Raw genomic sequence first — 20,341 nt, 5'->3', positions numbered from 1 at the left:
AATTTTCCAAAACTTGAAAGAATCCTGCACAGAATGTGTCTGTCTGTCTTATACGTATCAAATAGTAATACCGAACTGTTTGACTTCAATCCAATTGAAGGCAATCACTAAAGGTCCGCAAACCCTGTGCTTTGAAGCTTTGCGGCTAGGAGTGCAACTGAGAATACGGGAAGATGAGACAGAAGGTTAGTTGAAGTGGGTATAGTTCATCAGTATTAGTGATGTACAGACGTGCCGATTTGCATAAGACATCGGGTGTCGAGTGGAATTAAAGGGTCGGTACTGTCACATGACTAATGGAGCAGGCGCCGATCACAGATATCGGCAAATAAAAATATGCCTGGCAACTCCTCACTGCTTGTTCCCACACTCTCCCTGCCCCAGGACATGTTGCAAACATTTAAATTTTTATTTGTGCTTAAGTAACGGTATATGTTACTGCAAATTTATGTACGAATCATGTTTTCGAGTAATTTCACTTTCGAGTAGTTTAACATAATTCCTTTACTACATAGCCGAGCATATACAAAAGATCATAAACCTATAACTCAGATAAAATGAGGAAAAATGTCTAAAAGAATGAGTCTTATGGTTAGTACCTAAGTACAATTACTTTCGCAGAATTCGTCAAGGCTACTGTCAAGCTTTACCGGCGTTCAGTACAGGAAGTCCTTACCCCTTTTTGTTATTACATAATTAAAACTACAAAATCTATAAATAAATAAAAAAAATTGCAGGCAAATTATTTTCGTTCATTCAAATCTTATTGGCTTGATATTTGTAACTAAGCCTACCTAAGGTATGTACAAAACTTACTCTTGATGATGATATGGTGCGGGGGGCGATTAAGCAGTTTTAAAAGAAAAATGTTTGTATGATCAATTAAAATCTACTCTCCAATACAATTCCAATAGCTAAGTAGACTGGTTACACCGATTTTCGTATATAGCAACTGCGCTTTTAAACGAAGTAAGATGTTGATTCTGTCTAAATAAAGTCTGCCTCCTTAGAAATACGATATAGGATGAAGACGTGATATCATGTCTTTAGAAAGTATCTTAGAATTTTTTTAACTAACAGATGCGTTGTTTAGAATACAAAATTGTTAGAGACTAGAACGGGGCCGTGTCAACATGCAGGTACCTACGTTGACAAAATCGCCGATTAGCGTTGTAATTTAATAGTGCACGCACAGCACCACAAACTTTGTCCGATAACGGTTTATGGCAGGCTTAACCCACTTTGTGGGAAACGCCGTATAATAAGTATCACGTAGGAGTCATGGAAATGTTCATAGTTCAATTCTCTACATGTCTATTATAATGGAAGGCAGTTAATACATGAAAATTATAACCTAAATAAGTACATACCTACATTACAACCCAGAGCCTTAGGTGTTTGGTCTGAAGATTTAAAAATTTACAAGATCGAACGTACTTATTCCTATACTTTTATGCTTAAAATACTAATATTTAGTAATAAAATAGTTAGTCAGTTTCGTTGATCTGATTGGAAGTAATGAGAAAAATATAAGTTTTCTCTAAATAAAATAACACACTCGCAATTGGGTGCGCAAAAAAAACTTTAGTGAATAAGGATAATCCAAGGTACTAACTATTAGGATTTTACTTAACAATCGTTTTGAATGAATAACAAAAGCTATAAACATTGAAGATCTAGATTCTTGAAACGTACTGATGAATAATTATCTTTATTTGTGTCAAAAATGCGTCGCAATCGCAAGTCGAGCGAAACCCTGGACACTAATATTAGCATTCTAAATAGAAAAATCTCAATGTGTACATTTTATGACGCTGAGTGTACGAGTATTTTTGTGCGTATATAATAAATTCAAAGTGTGAAGAAGATGCAGTGTGAGTGGAGGAATGTGGATGTGGGATGAATGTCGTAAAAGCCGACCAAGAGCATAGGCATTCTACATCATCATTCATCTAGGACGAACTTAATAGAAGAAAAAAATGTTTATTTACTGCTTCTATTCCCTTGCAAATTGTAAAAGTCAATCAAGGACTAATAAATTCTTCTTTTCCGCGATGCGCTAGAAACATATCACTGCCTTAATATCAATTCCATTATTAAGCCATCCAGCTGAAACGCGGCCCTTTAGGTCGGTTCATATTTAAGAGTCTGTTGGCTCTGTCTACCCATCTAAAAGGGACAAAGACGTAATATGTGTATGTATATGAGCAAGATGTACGCACCGGTTGTCGTGGGCGGGCGGCGCGCCCCTCTGCTATCGCCAAGCTTTGAACTTTCATGAGATCAACCACTTGAATATATAGTATAGTATACCGATAAAAATGAGAAAAAGTTTCATTTTGTCAACAGAAATTTTCCAGATAGGAACATAAAAAATTTTCACAACATTAAACTATAAAAACGCAATAAATATTATTTAGCGTTCTATTTAATACTCGTCATAAAAATTTGGGAACATACCAATGAAAGTGAGGAGCTATAATATTATTATTAACACACATATATACATATTGTCACGTCTATATTCCTTGCGGGGTAGACAGAGCCAACAGTCTTGAAAAGACTGATAGGCCACGTTCAGCTATTTGGCTTAATGATACAATTGAGATTTAAATAGTGACAGGTTGCTAGCCCATCGCCTAAAAAAAGAACCTCAAGTTTATATTCCTTATTCGCTTTTTACGACATCCATGGGAAAGAGATGCAATCGTCCTATTCTTTTTTGTATTGGTGTCGGGAACCACATGGATATAATCATTAACAGTTTGTTTTATTCCTTTTCTCTTTGCTTAAAATCTCGAAGCCTTTTGAAACCAGTACGTACTGTTGACTTTACATGCTTCTTATAAGCATCTCGACTCGGACAGACTATTATTGCGCGAAGCTGTATCTTTTAGGGCATGACAGTGTGTCCGCCATTCTTAAAAGAAATTTAGCACTATTTATTGTAAAATTGCGATGACATATAGAGTTTAATAGTTCCTGCAGTACAGCATGCAGTTTGTATTGCAGCAGCAGCAGCATGTAATTTTACTGTTTATTATTGTTTAAAATTTGATTCAAATTTTTTTAATAAAGATTTGAATCAAATTTTAAGCAACCGCGATTTCTGCTTTCCTTAACATTTTCTTGTAAAACAAGCACGACCTAGATTTCCACTCAAATTGCTGACGAACGCGTCGATTTGACCGTACGTTTACGTCTCCATTCGACTGAATGAGCTAGTGATCCGAGACGGTTGACGTCAATCAATAGTCGTGTACGTCAAGGGCGGGTGACGTTACCCGGCTGAGGTGAGGTGGTGACCGATGTCTCCGGATACAGAGCCGGTTGCGGGCTTGCCAAATTGGTGGTGCAAACTCTAGTGCAGCACAAGCTACTAGACGTTGCCGACAGACGCTTCCGCGACGTCTGCTCGGGAATTCTCAGAAACAGAACGACATGTTATACAATAGATACTCTCTCTCAATAGACGCTCTCTGTTGAACTTAACAACATTATGAGAAAAGACGACGTCGCATTTTGTGATCGTTATTTTCTGTATTTTAACATATTCTAAGTACAAATATAGTAATAACATCGTTTCATATATTTAACTTTCATACAACATCGTAAATTATAAAGTTTAACGGATGAATATGCAAATGAGAAATGAGGAATATGACCCAATGGGCTAATACTTAGTTACTTTACTCTCACCATATTCCTCATTTCTCATCTGCAAATCCATCCGTTAAACTTTATAATTTACGATGTTGTCAAGCCGTCACACGCCGTCACCACTAAATATACCACCGCAGTCAAGAGACATCTCGCCGCCGTCACATTCGACCGAAGTTCCCTAAAATCTTGCAACAATCCCACCGCCTTTGTCAGCCTTAATACTGGGTTCAATAACCTTACACGAACGGGAATGACGTTTCACCTAGATATGTGCGGTTTAATATCTGCCGAGATCGAAATAAATCGCTAGGATTATTGCCAAGTGGAAAATCATTATAATATATTGGACGCGTGGAATTCACTTTGACAATATTTTGACAGTGTGCGGTCTTTGGGATTTAGAAGCGTCGGCGGTGAAGCTCCGGAGCTTTTTTATATCATTTTATTTCGAACGAGCTCTATTATATTTACCGACTACTGCTTAAGGAACCTATTTTAATGATGTTTTTAAAATAAATCCGCTAGAAAGCAAAACACAAACGTTATTTTGGTTGTGAATTATTGTTTGTTTTGCATGTCGTAAGGCGGTTGGGATTTAGCGTTGTATTTATGAATAAGAATTAATGAAGTAAAACTTGATATATTTCGCAACTATTCAGTACAGACAGATGCAGCCACCATAACTTCTGGGAGTACAAAGATGTGACAATATACATAATATGTCATTACTATAGTCCTTAAAATGTAACTTGATCTCTTTGACAGAAGAAAAACGATATCTTTGACGTAGCTGCAAAAAAGACAGATGATATAATGTATACATTTGACATCTGTCACATAGATTAAGATTTTTCAGAACAGTTACACACGGATCTACGATATTGTCACTTGTCAGGTTAATCGTGTATTTTTCAACCTTGACATTGGCAGAATCATCGTTTTGTTGAACGATGGAGCCTTAATATTAAAAAGTGAAGTGACTATAGGTAACATTTGATACAAAGAACATAAAAATGTAAGAGACTGGGGCATCTCGTTCCGTCTACCGACGCATGCGCAGGGCGCCGGCGGGCAAGAGAAACGGGCGCCGCCGGTGGCCATCTAAGGAGCGCAACTGTACAACTGGAACGACAGGCCTCCTATTTAGACATTACCAGCCTGTTTTACGATTGGATAACTTAGCACTTAGTCTTGGTTGCACAGCGCGACAGCATGAGATGTCGTGGCACGAAAATTAACGAAACTGTGTGCTTGTTACGAGGTGTGAGTTCATCAAATTTATCCTCAGCATTACCTAAGCCAAGCAAAGAAATGGATAATAAGATTTTATGTAGGCCCTGGAAATCTGTAATTCTTCATCAGTATTTCCAAATATTTCTGTATAAAAAATCCAAAACTCTCTCCACCGATCTCGCCGTAGAAACACTAGAGAATGTATTTTATTATTTTCAGGAATTCCATACAAATAACTACGACGCGACATACACTGCTGCAGGTACCAAACGAGTATACTGTGAAAATATCAAGAATTTCGGCGCAACCAGCATATTCTGCAAATGCTCCCAATTTTGTGGCCAAGATCGCTAATAATAAACCAATATTGCAATTTTACTGATCGCCGAAGCGCACCTATATCTTTACTTTCTCCATAATCAATATCGTCGTATTGTGCTCTCTCTGGAACACAGCTCTGAAACAATGGTATGTCGCAGGAAAACATTCATCAGACACTAGGACTGTATTTAATACGCGCCCATTGCGTACGCGAGGTCGTCGCACTGTCATTATAACTCAATCGCCTATTTGAAACGCACTAGCTTTATTATACTGTGGCACTAGTCTAGTCAGTTAGGTACAGATGATGTTTTTATCGCGGGTTCCATGTTGGTTGCTCGCTCTTCATGCGGGATTAGCTATGATTACACAGACGAGAGGGCGAGCTCCTGGCTAGACAGCAGGACGCTAACCTTAGTTTACTTTGTTGTATCATGTGGGATTCTTACGCTTCGACTGATGTGCTCAACAAACTTGGATTAGCAAGAAATAAATAAAGCTAATACAAATATGGGTTCGGTAATTATATTGGACAAGTTTTTCAGGATAATTCCGAATTATGTACATATAATCAAAACAAGTCTTAGTTGGTATCCCGTACCATACGTGCGAACTTACCTACTTTGAGCTAGCTCTATCCTCTGTGATTTGTCCAACATATACATTTTATTTATTTCATATAGCTCAGTCATGTTTAACCTTCATAATCCAAAGGCTCTGCTTCAATGTTATATGCACATGAAGATTATCAACAAAGCTGAAGGCTTGGAACATTTCATAAACGAGCGAAAGAATATCAGATCCATTACATACGAGTTGTATGGACAAACAGTCTCTTAGCAAGCTATTATGGCCATTAGGCGTATGAATATTAAGTGTTAGGTTGACGAGATCTTTAGGGCTGACAGTTTCTGAAATTTTATCTTTTGAAAAAATTGTAGGAACGACTGAAGCTTTTGAAGTCTACTATAATTTGCCAAAATTGTTTCTGCTTCAAATTTGCTTTATAGACACAAATAACAGAAATTTAATTTTAATATTAATAATTTGCTAGCATGGCAAGGTAATCAATATGTTCTTTTTTTTTCAATAATACTGTAGGAACAAAGTGTATGGTGCCAGCCCTAATAGGCTCATGTTTGTTGAGGCTGTCCAAACGCTGTGTAATCTTTAGAAAATTGACATTCGGCGCCTGAGGATCCTTCCGTCGATTGAGAGTGCTATTTGGCGCGTACTGCCAGTAAATGTTTGTACGAAATACAAATTAACACGATGACAGAAGACATTTTTTATAATAGTAACACACCATAGTAATTCACCGTAAGACTCGAGTGTGAAGTAAATAATAACGATGAACTTATATTTTTTGACTGTCCATTAAACTGGTAACAATAGATTTCGTTTAAATTTTGATTTTTTTACATCTTCGGAGTATTATTCAATTATGCTTTTTGAGTGGACACTACATAAAGATGCGTTACTCGGGCTCCTTTCCACAGAGGTAAGACGCATCCAAGACTAACACTATTAGAGTGGAAAATAGAAATACGTTATGACAGGATTACTCATTCATTTATATAATCACATCTATATCTCTTGCTCTATGATAGACAGAGCCACTGTTAGGCTTAATGATATTCGATTAACATTTCACATATATTTCTGTAATCTCACTATTTTGTGCCCAATACTTCTAAGTGGTTTAGTATGTACTCACTGAGTACGGACCTTAGCGTGCGTATTACGTTTCAGTTTGTTTATGCCCGTATGCATTCTCGATTTCATCTCACTCGTTGATATTGCGTGTTTATATTTTTGTCCTTTGTTTACTCTACTGATTAAGTGTGCATATTGACTTAAAAATTTACGCAGTTCTTCTATTTAGTTCTGGAAACGGAACGAAACGGAAATCTTATGGAGATCACGTTCTGTGGGCCACAAACAATAAATTACAGTAGGATAAGTAGTGACACCAGTGCAATAAAACTTGTTTCCAAATAATTTTGTACAGTAGTCACGTCTTTATACCCAAGTCTTTTAGTTAATACATGACAATTTGAATACATTTTTAAACTTAGATTTTTATTTAACAAGCTTTATAAGGTGATATGCAAATTCGACCTTAAAACTTTGCCAATAAATGTATGCCCTAGCAAACTTCAAAGCATTCTTCACCAGACCAAAAGATTTGTAACCTTAATCAACAGCTGATAACATAACATGGAATGTGCAATGATGACAGACAATTATTAATTTTTATGTATCCGTGTCAACTAATATCCATTATACTTTATTAAATTCCAATTAAATATTGTAAAATCATCAACGTCAATGAACAAACCTGCTGCAAAATTAGAAATACTCTAAAGTTACGCAATGAATGCATTAGTCAATCGCTTATGCTAAGCTTGCAATTTTATTATAAACGCACATAATTATTTTATTTGCCAGCTAAACTAGTTGCGACTGCGATGGGAATAGTGAATTTTAATTATGTTAATCACTTGGTAATTTATGCCTCTGTCAAGTAAACAAACGATTACAAGACGACTTTACATTTGTTTCGATAATCGAGATAGAATACGATAGTGATAATTCATTGGGTTCGATACGGTGACTTATAAATTTATACTTAGGTATTTTTTGTAGATGAGATCGAAATATTTATGTCGGAATATAAATATCGTTAGAACATACAAGTTATTACCATGTTTTATCAAATTTATTATTTTCTAAAATTGTTTCACAATTCACATCTTTGGCACTTGTTTTTTTTTTACATTATGCTTAAGAATTAATTCTAAAAGTCTCCGTTTTTAATAGGTTCTGCATTATATAAGTCCAAACATTCGATTTAGATTGTTTTAATCACTAATCCAACCACACACCCTGCTAAATTTCAAGAAAACCTAACGAACAATTATTATAAATATAAAATATTTTTATAAAATCCAGTTTTTGAATAGATATAGCTTTGAATAAACGACCATTAATGTTTAGACCAATCAGCCACGGCACGGCGACCTATTCTAAATTAGCTAGATCTATGTAATTCACAGAGCCAAACGATTACTGCGGCCGGCCCCCAATGCGGGTATTCAGTGCTTTGTGGTATAATTAGTATGGTGCCACTTCTGACCACTGAATGCAACCGGTCTACGCGAATGTTAATGAGCCTCGAATATGATTTTAATTGACTCCAGCTAAGGAGTTATACTGGATTGCTTTAATTCATAATCATTGACTAATGATTATGTAAAAAAGGATTAAAGGTCACGGCATTATGTAAGAAAAAACTAAACTGCAGGTAAATATATAAGTAATCTTACAAATGAAAAGTGGTACACGTAATTTTTGTTTTGTTTAATTATTTACACTATGAAACAAAAACAAACACCTGAACTGAAACGATATCATAATAGAAAATACGGTCTAAATGAGTCTTTTTTGAAGTCGTTTAAAAATAAAGTCTTTTACAAATTACCTACTTTAGGGTTACCTAAATGTGTGATTTGTTCGATATATTATATTCATTTAAAAACTGGTCATCGGCTTATAATGAAAATTATTTTAATATTTTCTAGCCCAAACCATAATCGGAGAATCCTAAGTTCATAAGCCTTTGACTTTAAACATGCAGCTAGTATCATGGAAGTTAAGATAACATTCCTAATAAAAATAGTACGGGTACGATGTAGCTGAGATCTTGTTTCCCTGGACTCAATAAAATGCAGCCGCTCACATACAGCGCCTGCGCAGTTCATTGAAGAATGTTTACCACATTATGCCAACACGCACATGCATGGGGTATGTGAATATCAAATTATCTGACTCTTGTTATTGAAGTACATATTGAAATCTTACACCTACATGTTTAGTTCTGACCTGCCTTGCCACATGCAACATGTTTTGATAGGAATACTATTAAACTAGGAATATGTTAAATTGTTTAGATGTTAAGCACGTTGTATTACATTACAATGTAATATATTCTTAGAGATAAATAGCTAAGTTTTATTATTTGAATAATTGAATTACTAAGTTTCAATATTTAATTGATTCTAGAAATTGAAGTTGCGCAATTCACTATTTAAATAATTTATTTCATTCGTTCTTTATTTCACCCTAAAATTCATTTATATAAAATATATAATGTTATAATGATGATAAGCTCTTTGTCTATGAGAAGCTTAATTCACTTTTTTATCCAACTCACTACATTTACCGACACTGTTATTAATTTCAATTTGCCTTAATTTTCCGATTACTATCATTTCATTATTACATAAGAAGGCGAACAATATCAACTTTTCAATAAAGGGCTAATCCTATGTAAGCACAAAGAAACCGACCCAAACAAGCAATCAAAGCGATTATAATACTATTCTAGCAACAAGACCCCAAGTTCTTAATCGATAGAAAAAACTTTGATCATAGGAATAAAAAATCCAATGAGCCCTTCGAGACGTTGAAGCGATGCGGGCATCGGATGCAGCTCATGATTGCACGTGCGCTGCAATGGACTAGCGTGAAGCGGGCCTCGCACTTCCGACTCACATTCATTCCCGCGCCATTCATACAACTGCGTCATTCAAGTTCATAACGAAAGCCCCGCGCTTGAGAGGGGCTCCGTAAGTACTGACTCACCAACGCGCGCATTAACCAAATCTTTAATACTGATAAAGATAAACGCGACCGATACCATCAGCAGAAAAAGTCCATAAAATAAATCGGTACATTCGAATTTTGAAACCGCATTTATCGTTTCTCAGTATTCACACCGGCGCTTTAAATTCTCCAAGTCGCGCAATATTTCACGGGTCGTTAAATGTAAACTTCTAATTAAATGCAGGCAGACGCGACTCCGACACCGGACGTGGTCCTCAGGAGCGCGGACAGTTACAAAATGGTCGAATTTAATCGGGACAAGGTGTAGGTGCGAGGCGACGGCTGCGGCGGCGGCCGCGTGGCGCCGAGATGCTATCGCGCGGGCGGACCATCCCACCGTGCCATACTTTTCTAACTTTTTGGAGTGGCCAGCCGCGCGGGGGCGTATTGTGTGCAATTGAAGCACGCGAGGGCACCTCCGGCCGAAGACCTTCTGTCGTTCGCTTCGTATAATCCGACAGCGTTATGGTCGACCCGGCACCTTTGTTGGCTACCGGCTTAATGAGGACCCGTGGGTGGCTTATGACACGTCAGGATATGATCATAAAGGTGCCAAAAATTCTACCTGCCTTAGGTTGCGCCGACGACATTCCTATCTCGCCTTTGAAAATTAATGCCTATTGTCTGCTCGTACGGCGGCGGGAGGCGTCAGGGATTACGAATGACACGATCGTTCCACGGAATTGTGATTAGGCTGGTATTATGTTGATATAAAAGCGGTATCCGAACGTTGAGATTTCGTGCAAGTACGCGTCGGCCGTGCCGCCTAGTTTAATTGAGATGTATGCACTCAAATTCTTTGACCCTAATTAATTTCGTGGAAGCGAGTCAGTTGAGAATTAATTAAGTGCGCTAATATTTGCGAGAGCAGTGAACAGCTAACGGCCAGTAGCCCCATACAATGTCCGTTGATATTAAAGCGTTTGTTATCAGAGTAAACTATGTATGTATCTGATTACCAACATGTAAGCACTTGGGCTCTACGTGACTGCTTTTGTATGCAATATTTTTAATACAGTTGTTGTTCCGTTAATATACGTTTAATGTACTTATTAACAATTGCTACATAGGTACATAGACACATCACATGTTTTTCCAAGGTAGGCCTTTTGCCTAGCACGGACTCTTTATCTGCAGTTGCAAATGTAAATATGTAATCTCTATGCACTCCCTACATCTTTTCACTTGCCACTGCAGAGAAAGACACGCACATTTTTGTATCCGCATTCACCACTAGAGAAATATTGAATAGAATTTTTGATAATATTTAATTTTGAATGAAATAAAGAAAGAAAATAGTTTATTACGACAATCACTACATAATAGTAAGTAATACACAAAAAAAAAGTACTAAGCCTAATATGTGAATGCCATAACAGGCTGTGATATGCTGACCTACTTGGATAGAAGTTATTTAAATAAAATTTAATGATTTTCTGAAATATGTTGTGACTCTGTCGTTTAAAAGGATTAGTACTGATAAGATGATACTTGTCGACATACAATTTAAGCTGCAACAATGTACATGTCATAAAGCCGCGTCACACGGTGGTTCCACGACAACAAGCGCAATGCAATTTAAGTGCATTTCATATAACATGACGTCACAGTACGGGTCGCAGGCGCAGTGCAATGAACCAGCGGATGAAATGACATAAAGGACTGGCCGCATTTGAAATTCGAATTTCGAAATATAACTTTTAAAAAACAATAAAAAAAAGGGTGAATGGGAATGTTGGAAGGAGAAGGCCTAAACAAACATTTCTTCATTAAATTGGGAACGTCCTGGTGAAAGGTCAGGTTAAGAATACTCTAAACCGATGAAGTACATATACAGGAATCGTGGCAAGTGGATTATATATATTATATTATAGATATTATATATGGTGTAGTCATTATAATAATTAATGGTTTGAATATCGTCTTTTAAAATATATTTATTTTTCAATAAATTCTCATAACCGAACCTATAATCGAAACGTCGTTTAAGATACGACAAGAAACTTACTACTTTACGTAAACACACCTTTAACAAATATTTGTAGAAACAATTGCCTCTAGAATCAACATAGAGATAGTGTTGTAACTCAGTAGAAATAATATTATTATGTATTTAAGTTCTAAGACTTCCAACTAACAGCCACTGATTTACTACATCCTATACTAAAACATGGGCAATTTCGAAATAAGAACGAATTTAATGATTATTACTTTTAAAGCACCAGTAACTTTAATAAGCTGGTGTATTGATAAGCGTAGCTTTTATGGGGATAGAAAATATAGTGAAGAAATCTGCACATTATTGCATACTGAATGTCTAAGAATGATCTTGCTGCATCATCTAATCTTCTCATTTCTGGATTGTGATCAGGTGGGACCCAGGATCCTCCCAAGTAAGGACGCATCCAGTGCAAACATCAGTAGGATCATGACGCCAATTTTGATGTTCCTACTTGAGAAAACTAAAAGTATACAGCGTATGACAATGCTGCTTTATATACGAGTACATATACTCGTACTACATTACACACATTTTGACATAGTTCCTTACGGAGTTGGCAGAGCTAATAATCAGAAAGACTCAAGGGCACTCTTAGCGGGAAGGATAAATATGGAAATAAGATTCAGGGTTTGTGACAATTGCCCCACGCTTAAAAGAACAATCCAAGTTTCTGCTTGGTAATAATTTAAAAAAAATATATCAAACATACCCGAGGAACCCTAAAACTGTTTAAGAGAGTGTCAATCACGCTGACAACCTCTGGGAACTTGACATTTGACAATGACGTATGATACGCTAAAATCAACATTCGTAATAATCAAATCTTATCTACATAGTGTACTCTTTACGAAAGTTCACTCCCTTGTAAAATGGCTGCCTTTATCAAAACTAACATCTCAATTTGGCGTGATAACATGTTTGCTTTTTATATTGTTGATACCAAGCAATTAAATAAAATGTATAAAACCTAGTTATAAAATAATCTCAAGGCTCACCTTTGTAAAGAGGAAAATAAACGTATTTTATTATTATTATTATATATATTTAGTTATACTCATCAGTACACGTAATCGTAGATCTGATAAAATCGTAGACCTGTTGTGTCTGTACATAGATTATTGAAAAATTGAATATATGCCGTGTAGTTCGCGACTCTTAATAATATACAGATCTTTCCAATGTATGTCGTAAAAGTCGACTCTTGTTGCTAGCAAACTGAAACTACTTAAACCTCAGATACGTGGCCTTTTTGTCTTATCAGGACTGTTGGGTCTGTGGTAGACAGATATAGGTATATATACATATATATATATATATATAGACATGATTATATTTATTTATACATAAGGAGTTTTATTATCTGAATGGAATAAATATAACTAAAAATAATTCAAATTCTTCTTAAAAAATTTAGACTTGTTAATCGGGAAGTACATAGCAAAAACAAATATATCTAAGGTAGGCATTTTAAAACTAATAGGTCACAATTTATGTGGTATCAATGAAAATTAAAGTATCAATGAAAAAGACATATGTATAGCTGTCATGTACATGAGCTCGTAGTTTAAAACAGTATACATAGTATAATGTAAAACAAATACTTATTAACCATGTCAGTCACAATCATTGCAAACGCATCGTGTGCGTACAACAATAAGGAGCGCACAGAACTAGAATATAATTGTTTGTGAAATACTCCAACAACGACTCTGTCAATATTTTTCAGATTAAACTATTTCTAAGTCGCACAGCAAACGGTATAAATAAATAAAAACTGAAAACTTTTTGCATAGAACAGGTACTTAGGCAGTACAAAGCAAAAAAAGAACTTTTTTTGAAGTCGGCTTGTTGAGTTGTTTCTGTATTTTCCTTAGTTTGTGTAGCGATCTTTGCACAAACATTCTTATACAATCCCTGCATTCATTGGCGTTCCGGTAACGTCTGTTATATTATAATAACTCCAACGTTTTATAATCTTGATATTTTAGAAAGCTGCTAAGATCCCTATCTAGGTGCCACAACTCGAACTTGACGACTAACTTAACAGTAAGTAATGCGAATACCTAAAAGTACTTAGAATTTAAATAAAGTTTCATTTAATTTTTCCGATCGGCCGTATACAAATTACGGAATTTTATTACGATATCTTGAGACCTGTGCCATATTTTTTATGGGATATTGACGGAACGAGTGAGAGTGACACGACGGTGTTTTTCTTTTAGAATGCTTCAAGTTACAAATAATAAAAAGAGAGATAAATTGCTCTCAGGTCCTTTTTGTCAATTTCAATGGACTTAAAATTTAGCGACAAACTAACTTCTTTCTGATTTGGAAATATATCACCTATTTTACCATTTTTTCCATTGTGTTGAACTTAATATAAAATCAAATTATTTAACATAACTATGCCCCCGACAATTAAGTATATTTGATCATCCTCGAACTAAACATAAATAAATTAAGAAAAAGCTATAAGCGAAAGTTAAAGTCGTAGGTAAACAGGCCTTGTCAAAAGCACGACCAATATAAGAACATTTTTTTTTTCTAAATTCCTTCATATGAACTGATTATCTCATGTGTAGTTAAAATTACAAGAGACAAATTTAAAAATAGTCTCCAGTAATTAGATACGTTTGATTACGTAAGAAGTTATTTATAACACAACTAAGATAAAATAACTACAGCTATCAATGTTAAATTTAAAAACAGACTGTAATCGATACTACTGCCTTTGGCTTATAAAATTATGATGATAAGGCGACGCACGATGATTTAATAATCGAAACAAATGGTGATATTATTAACTTTTACAGATACAGTTTTTATATTCATAACCTAATTTTAGTCAGTTTAATGTCTCGACCAATAAGTTAAATGTCGCGCAAATGCAATTATAATGATATCTTACATTTTATAGTTCCGGGGATTTTAAGTGTTTTGTCGTATCTCTTACTCCGGTTACACAATATATATATATATATATATATATATATGATAATAAGAACTATTCCCCGGGATATTCTGCCGAGTTAAATAATATTAGTTAAATAAAAAATATAAAATAGCATCACTGTTACTTCAAACCTTTGTGTTATAACAAATCCAATCCAAGACCCAGGTCAATCAGAAAAGGTTCGTTTCCCATCCTGACCTGACCAGGGATCAATCTGGGATCTATTTTTCAGAGGCAAAACTCAGCTAGGCAAGACAGTCATTTTAACAAGCATAACAGCTCTGATTTGATTATATGTTGGCGACAGACATCATTAAACTTTACGTTGGTCTAGAATAGTTCCATTACTTCTATGTGCTCTTATTTGCATATAGATGTTCAGTTACATTTAAAATTTTATGCTTAATCGCTTATATAGTTTTATATGAATATTTAAGACTATTTTTACATCTTCTTATATTCCGAAAATTACTTCTTTTGTATCATTTATCACCAAACGGTGACAAAAACATGACTATCTATTACCAATGAGAAAGTGTGTGTACTACATTGTTAAATATATATATATTTGAAATTTTTGTGCACTTTGATATCCAATTTGAGGTCTTACGTGTATTATAATTCCGATGTTTTTATTACACAATTATACCAACAAACTAAAATTAGTGTACAAATGAAATGTATGAATGCAATAGGATGCCCAAATTAGGTTTGAGCGAGCGCCATGTTATCAATTCGCTGCTGCATTTCGTGGGTACATGTCATTGCATACCAGATTCTAGTATCAGTATGTATAAGACGACGCATATTGGCTTTAGTCTCAATTGTAAATATTACGTTATTATACAAGGAAAACTAGGTACACTTTCTTTTAGGTGATGGGCTGATAGCAACTGTCACTATCTGAATCTCAATTCCGTTATCGATTACTCCATTCCACCACAATGTTGACGTCGACTTCGACATGTGAAACTACGACTCTATTTGACTCATAAAAGATTACAGTAGAGTTGAAGACGTAATAAATAGGCGTGTGTAATAAAGGTTCGTTAATCATGTTGTACCTACGTATCAATAACATGTGTTAAGTGGTTTTAACTGCATATAAGTGTCTTTCACTTTTGCTTATTTAAGAATGTGCCCGTGATAGTTATTCAAGCCTTTTACGCAAATTAAACATCATGATCAAATAAAAACAACTTAAACTTAAATGGCTGCTAAACATTAAAACTCTACTGTTTATCTCGTTATTATTACACATTATACATAATATACAAGGAAAAAAACTTGCAAGTCTAAAACAAAAGATGTACAATTGCGGACTTACCCTTAGTAGAGATCTCTCTAAAGCAACCAGAATGATTTTCATGCATATTTTTTGTCATGGCAGACGGTTATCCTAGGAGAGTTCCGTTCCGCGTTTTTGTCGTGTGTACTAACTACTACGATGTTTGTTACGCAAGTGTCCGCCGAATTTAGCACGCCCTTTCGGCTAACCTCCACCCACCTTAATAGTCATTGAATATCTTAGGGTCAGGGCATATGAGAGTAAGCTAACATTGGGTTTCTGAGAAATAATAAAAATCTAATCCATATCTATTTTTACTTTCTATTTTTACTAATACATACCACAAATGGAAAAACAGATTTTATTTTTCTGTGAATTTACGTTTTAGTAAATGAAAACGGGTGAAGTTACGGATAAAACCATTCTTTATCTATACATGTAACTAAATTGTAGGAAAGTAAATTATGTGCTTTAAGTACATTGAAAAAACAAAAATATTGGCTCTTAGCTTCACGCTTGAACTAACGGTTCAATTATGATAAAACTTGGAATTAAAAAACAGATACCCACTAAACAGAAAAATATTTCTTTGTCATATTATCAGTATTTGCATCATATTATATATACTTGTCGTAGTAGCAAGTATCTTATTAGGTAATTTGGTAGTACATAAGTAGAAAATTGAGCAAAAGGCTCTACCTTTTACCAATTTTTTTTCTAATGAAAATCGTGATATCTATAAAAATAATTAATTAAGTTTCAAAGGTTCTTTTAATGTTTTTATTAATAATATATTAATTAGATAGTTACATGGATCGATCGAATAAGCTAATGATAAATTGTTACGTCACAAATCTATTCAAATTTTAAAGTTCTGTTTCAGTACTGTTGTAAGTAAACTTAGAAAAAACAACTAGAGGAACACTACATTATAATGGAATGACTATAGGAACATTCTTTCAAGCTAACATTCATGGCTTAAGTTCATTCGTGGAATTCTTTTCATGGAACCATTTGCATATTCCAAGATCCTCTTAATACCAACCCGCAAAAACTGGGTTAATAATATAGAAATCGGTATAAGGCAAAATTGTACATACATATAATCACGTCTTTATCCCTTACTGGGTAGACAGTGAAAAGTGTGAAATGCCAAATGGAATTGAGAAAAAACTCTATTTGAAATTTTGTGCACCTATTTGAATGTTTTCTGCGCACTAGTAAAGCTTGAAATCAGAACTCAATTGAGATGCATTGAGAAACCGTTTTGGTGACTGGTTGTGGTGATTGCCATCGCTAGTTTAAAGTCATAACGAGAAATCACGCAAATTTCTATTCCCGCAGGAATTTCAGGAAATCCTTCTCTTAGTCCAGCCAGCCTACTTACCGAACCTTTATACACAATTTCCTAGTCAATCAGTGTCGTCTTTTAAATATATAGTTATGTTTTCGAATTCTGCGGTTATTAATAAAATGCACTTCTACCATGTCACGTCTGGTCCAGCCTGTCTAGTCTAGAGTGAAGGCAACTTTTTTTCTGTTCTCGGTAATACACATTTTGGCAGACAGTTTTACATAATCTTGGCAAACATTAGCTCTCATACTGAGCGGAAAATGAATGGAGACTGGAGGTGACTCATGTCTGATCTAAAAAAGTCCTTGACGGAAAATAAAGTGACATTTTATCGTCTTTAAAAATTTCATAAACTAATGTTTGTTGATTATAACAAATAGAGCAGACATTCTGTAAAATTATTTCAAATCTAATTAGCAAAGAACTGGATAAGACCATTCTCGATTGCATATAAAATGAAAACTAACATATCGCTAAGTTTTCAGGTTCTCTAATGCCTCCCTGAGAGCAACCCGCCAGGATTTAGATAAATATTATGCGTGCATAAATATTTAATTTTACTATAATAAGGTAACGGTTGTATTAAACGAGTAGAGAAATACTTCTGAAACGATGACTCGGTCGCTATTACAACATAACATCTATCGCCATTTGCACATGTTACCTATTATATTGACATGCCCTTATCTGTTTACAGAAAAGCCTAAAATCTTTCGAATGAAAGCAATTGTAGTATACACTCGTATCATAAATCGAAGATAAGATTGCAATATCGTATGATATTGATATTCAAAACGTATCTAACTGAAATGTTAGTAGAGACTGTTTACAAAATGTTTACAGGGTGTGTATTTCCATAAGGATTTGCGTCATTTATTTCATTTATTCTTGCGATAACAGGCGTTCACATCCAGTGGGATTTTTTTAATTTTTCAACAGTTATGATAAGTTAACACCAATGGTGCTCATTGGTGTTAACTTAGCGGCAAAATTTTAAAGGTTGCTCTATTTATTATTACTATTTAAATAAAAAAAAAACAAGACAATGTTACTTCTTAGGTAAACTGTATTATTCCAATCAGTTTTTTATATCAGGCATGGTGGAGTAAAACTTACTATATTATATATTACGAGAATCCAGACCTATATTTGTTATTTACAGCATGTTTACGTGTAGGAACGTTGAAACCCTATTGGAAATACCCTGGTAAAATTAATTCATAATGAAGTTTTCGATTAATGTTTAAAAATGAAGTTATTTTATTATGTACTGAGAAAAGTAGGGGAAAAAAATACGCTCGTATATTACTTGTAAACCTTAGGATGTATTTAACGATCTCGTATCAAATTCTTATTTGCTCTATAATACTCGTAGGTAGGTAAGTGGTAATTTCAGTAGGCTCTACATTTCGTTTCAAAAATATGGTAACAAGCAAATAGGTCGAGCGTGTAAGTAAACATTCTAGGTACGCAGGTAGGTACATTAATATTTACTTTGAACATGTTCAACTTGAAGATATTATGTATTTTGTTAGCAGTTGCGGTAAGTTACATGCTGTTTACATAATTTACCTCGGAAAGGTGCTTTGTCCGATAACGCGATTACCATTGTATCATTCTTCGAAAATAAATCTCGCGAGATTACTTTCCGTCACCTGAAGAGATCGAGAGATTGTGTCTCTCACGTGGTATTGTTTTTATTATCCACACTAACCCGATATCGCTCGTTGATAACGATACGCACGATAATACATAGACGCGACGGAAAACTAACTCATAACAGCGATCGTGGCGGGGTTGTCGCATGAATTAATTGTTCTAGTCACTAGAACAGCGCAGGAACCCTCGGAATGCAATTATTTACATAAACACACGTGTCCTGCCGATCGCGGGCGTATGCGGCGCGCGTTCCAAATCGCAGCGCATTCGACGAAATATAGACATAGGCGGATGCAGCGAGTGTGCACCGGCGGCGGTAGATCGATGTGTCTTTAATTACAGTGGGAGTGTCAGATGATATCGTTGGCAGCGGACTCACCGGCGGGGCGGATAGTTCGTCTTGCGGGTTCGTCCTCGCGCAAGCTAGGCGCGTGGCGGCGTGCCGCAGCAGGGGCCAGCGGCGCCGCCAGCGCCAGCAGCACTAGCGGCAGCAGCATGACGGAGCACTAGTAACCGTACCGGGCTGCGATTCCCGGCCTCAATATTGTAGCCGCACGAAAGCCGCTTCAAGTGGAGGAGTCGCGAGAGCGCGCAAACGTCGTAATAGCGCGACGGCGGAGCCAAACTGAGGCGATCGGCGCGATTTCCCGGCGGCGCGCGAGGGGGCCGGCGCGGCGCGCCCCTCGCGGAAAACGCCGACGGCCCAAGAGGTGCGGGCGGGGAAAATCGCAGTCGGCCGCCGCCGCCCGCCCGCCACTGCGACAGCCGGCACCACGGCACTAGTCCACCTGAGATGCGACACATTTGACATGTCATAAACATTTTAATTACCTACAATTTAGAAAGTAATCATCAAATTAATATAAAGGAAAATAACAATTCATAAAAACGTCAATACGTCCTTTTAGAATGAGCCAAATATCAGACTTTTTTTTTAATATATTAGAAACTAACTGTTGCCCGCGACTTCGTCCGCGTAAATTTCGAATTAAATCTTGAACATACGGTCAGATACAGACAGACGGACGGACAAAATAAATGTAAAAAAATAATTCTATCCATTTCAGTCAAAATACTAAATGTACAGACAAAATATTTTTACCGTTTTATTATATGTAGTATTTTGATATTCAGTTTTTTTTAATAAAATACTCAAACAACACAAAAACCAACCACTGGACCACCGAGGCCGCTGCGGTG

The 20,341-nt window shown here is 35.7% G+C and overlaps 1 protein-coding gene across 1 annotated transcript in view; it reads right to left on the bottom strand.

Annotated features, from left to right (window-relative positions):
- LOC106141166 (dorsal-ventral patterning protein Sog) overlaps nt 1-19,780 on the bottom strand; it is an 82,656-nt gene extending 62,876 nt beyond the window's left edge. Inside the window, exon 1 of the mRNA XM_060947245.1 lies at nt 19,521-19,780. Within this exon, the coding sequence (XP_060803228.1) occupies nt 19,521-19,638 (118 nt within the window). The 5' untranslated portion in view covers nt 19,639-19,780. The remainder of the gene's footprint in view (nt 1-19,520) is intronic.
- Nucleotides 19,781-20,341: the final 561 nt, after the last annotated feature.

Source organism: Amyelois transitella, chromosome 13, assembly GCF_032362555.1.
Source record: "Amyelois transitella isolate CPQ chromosome 13, ilAmyTran1.1, whole genome shotgun sequence".
Classification (NCBI taxonomy): domain Eukaryota; kingdom Metazoa; phylum Arthropoda; class Insecta; order Lepidoptera; family Pyralidae; genus Amyelois; species Amyelois transitella.
This window is presented reverse-complemented; position numbering and strand designations above follow the sequence as displayed.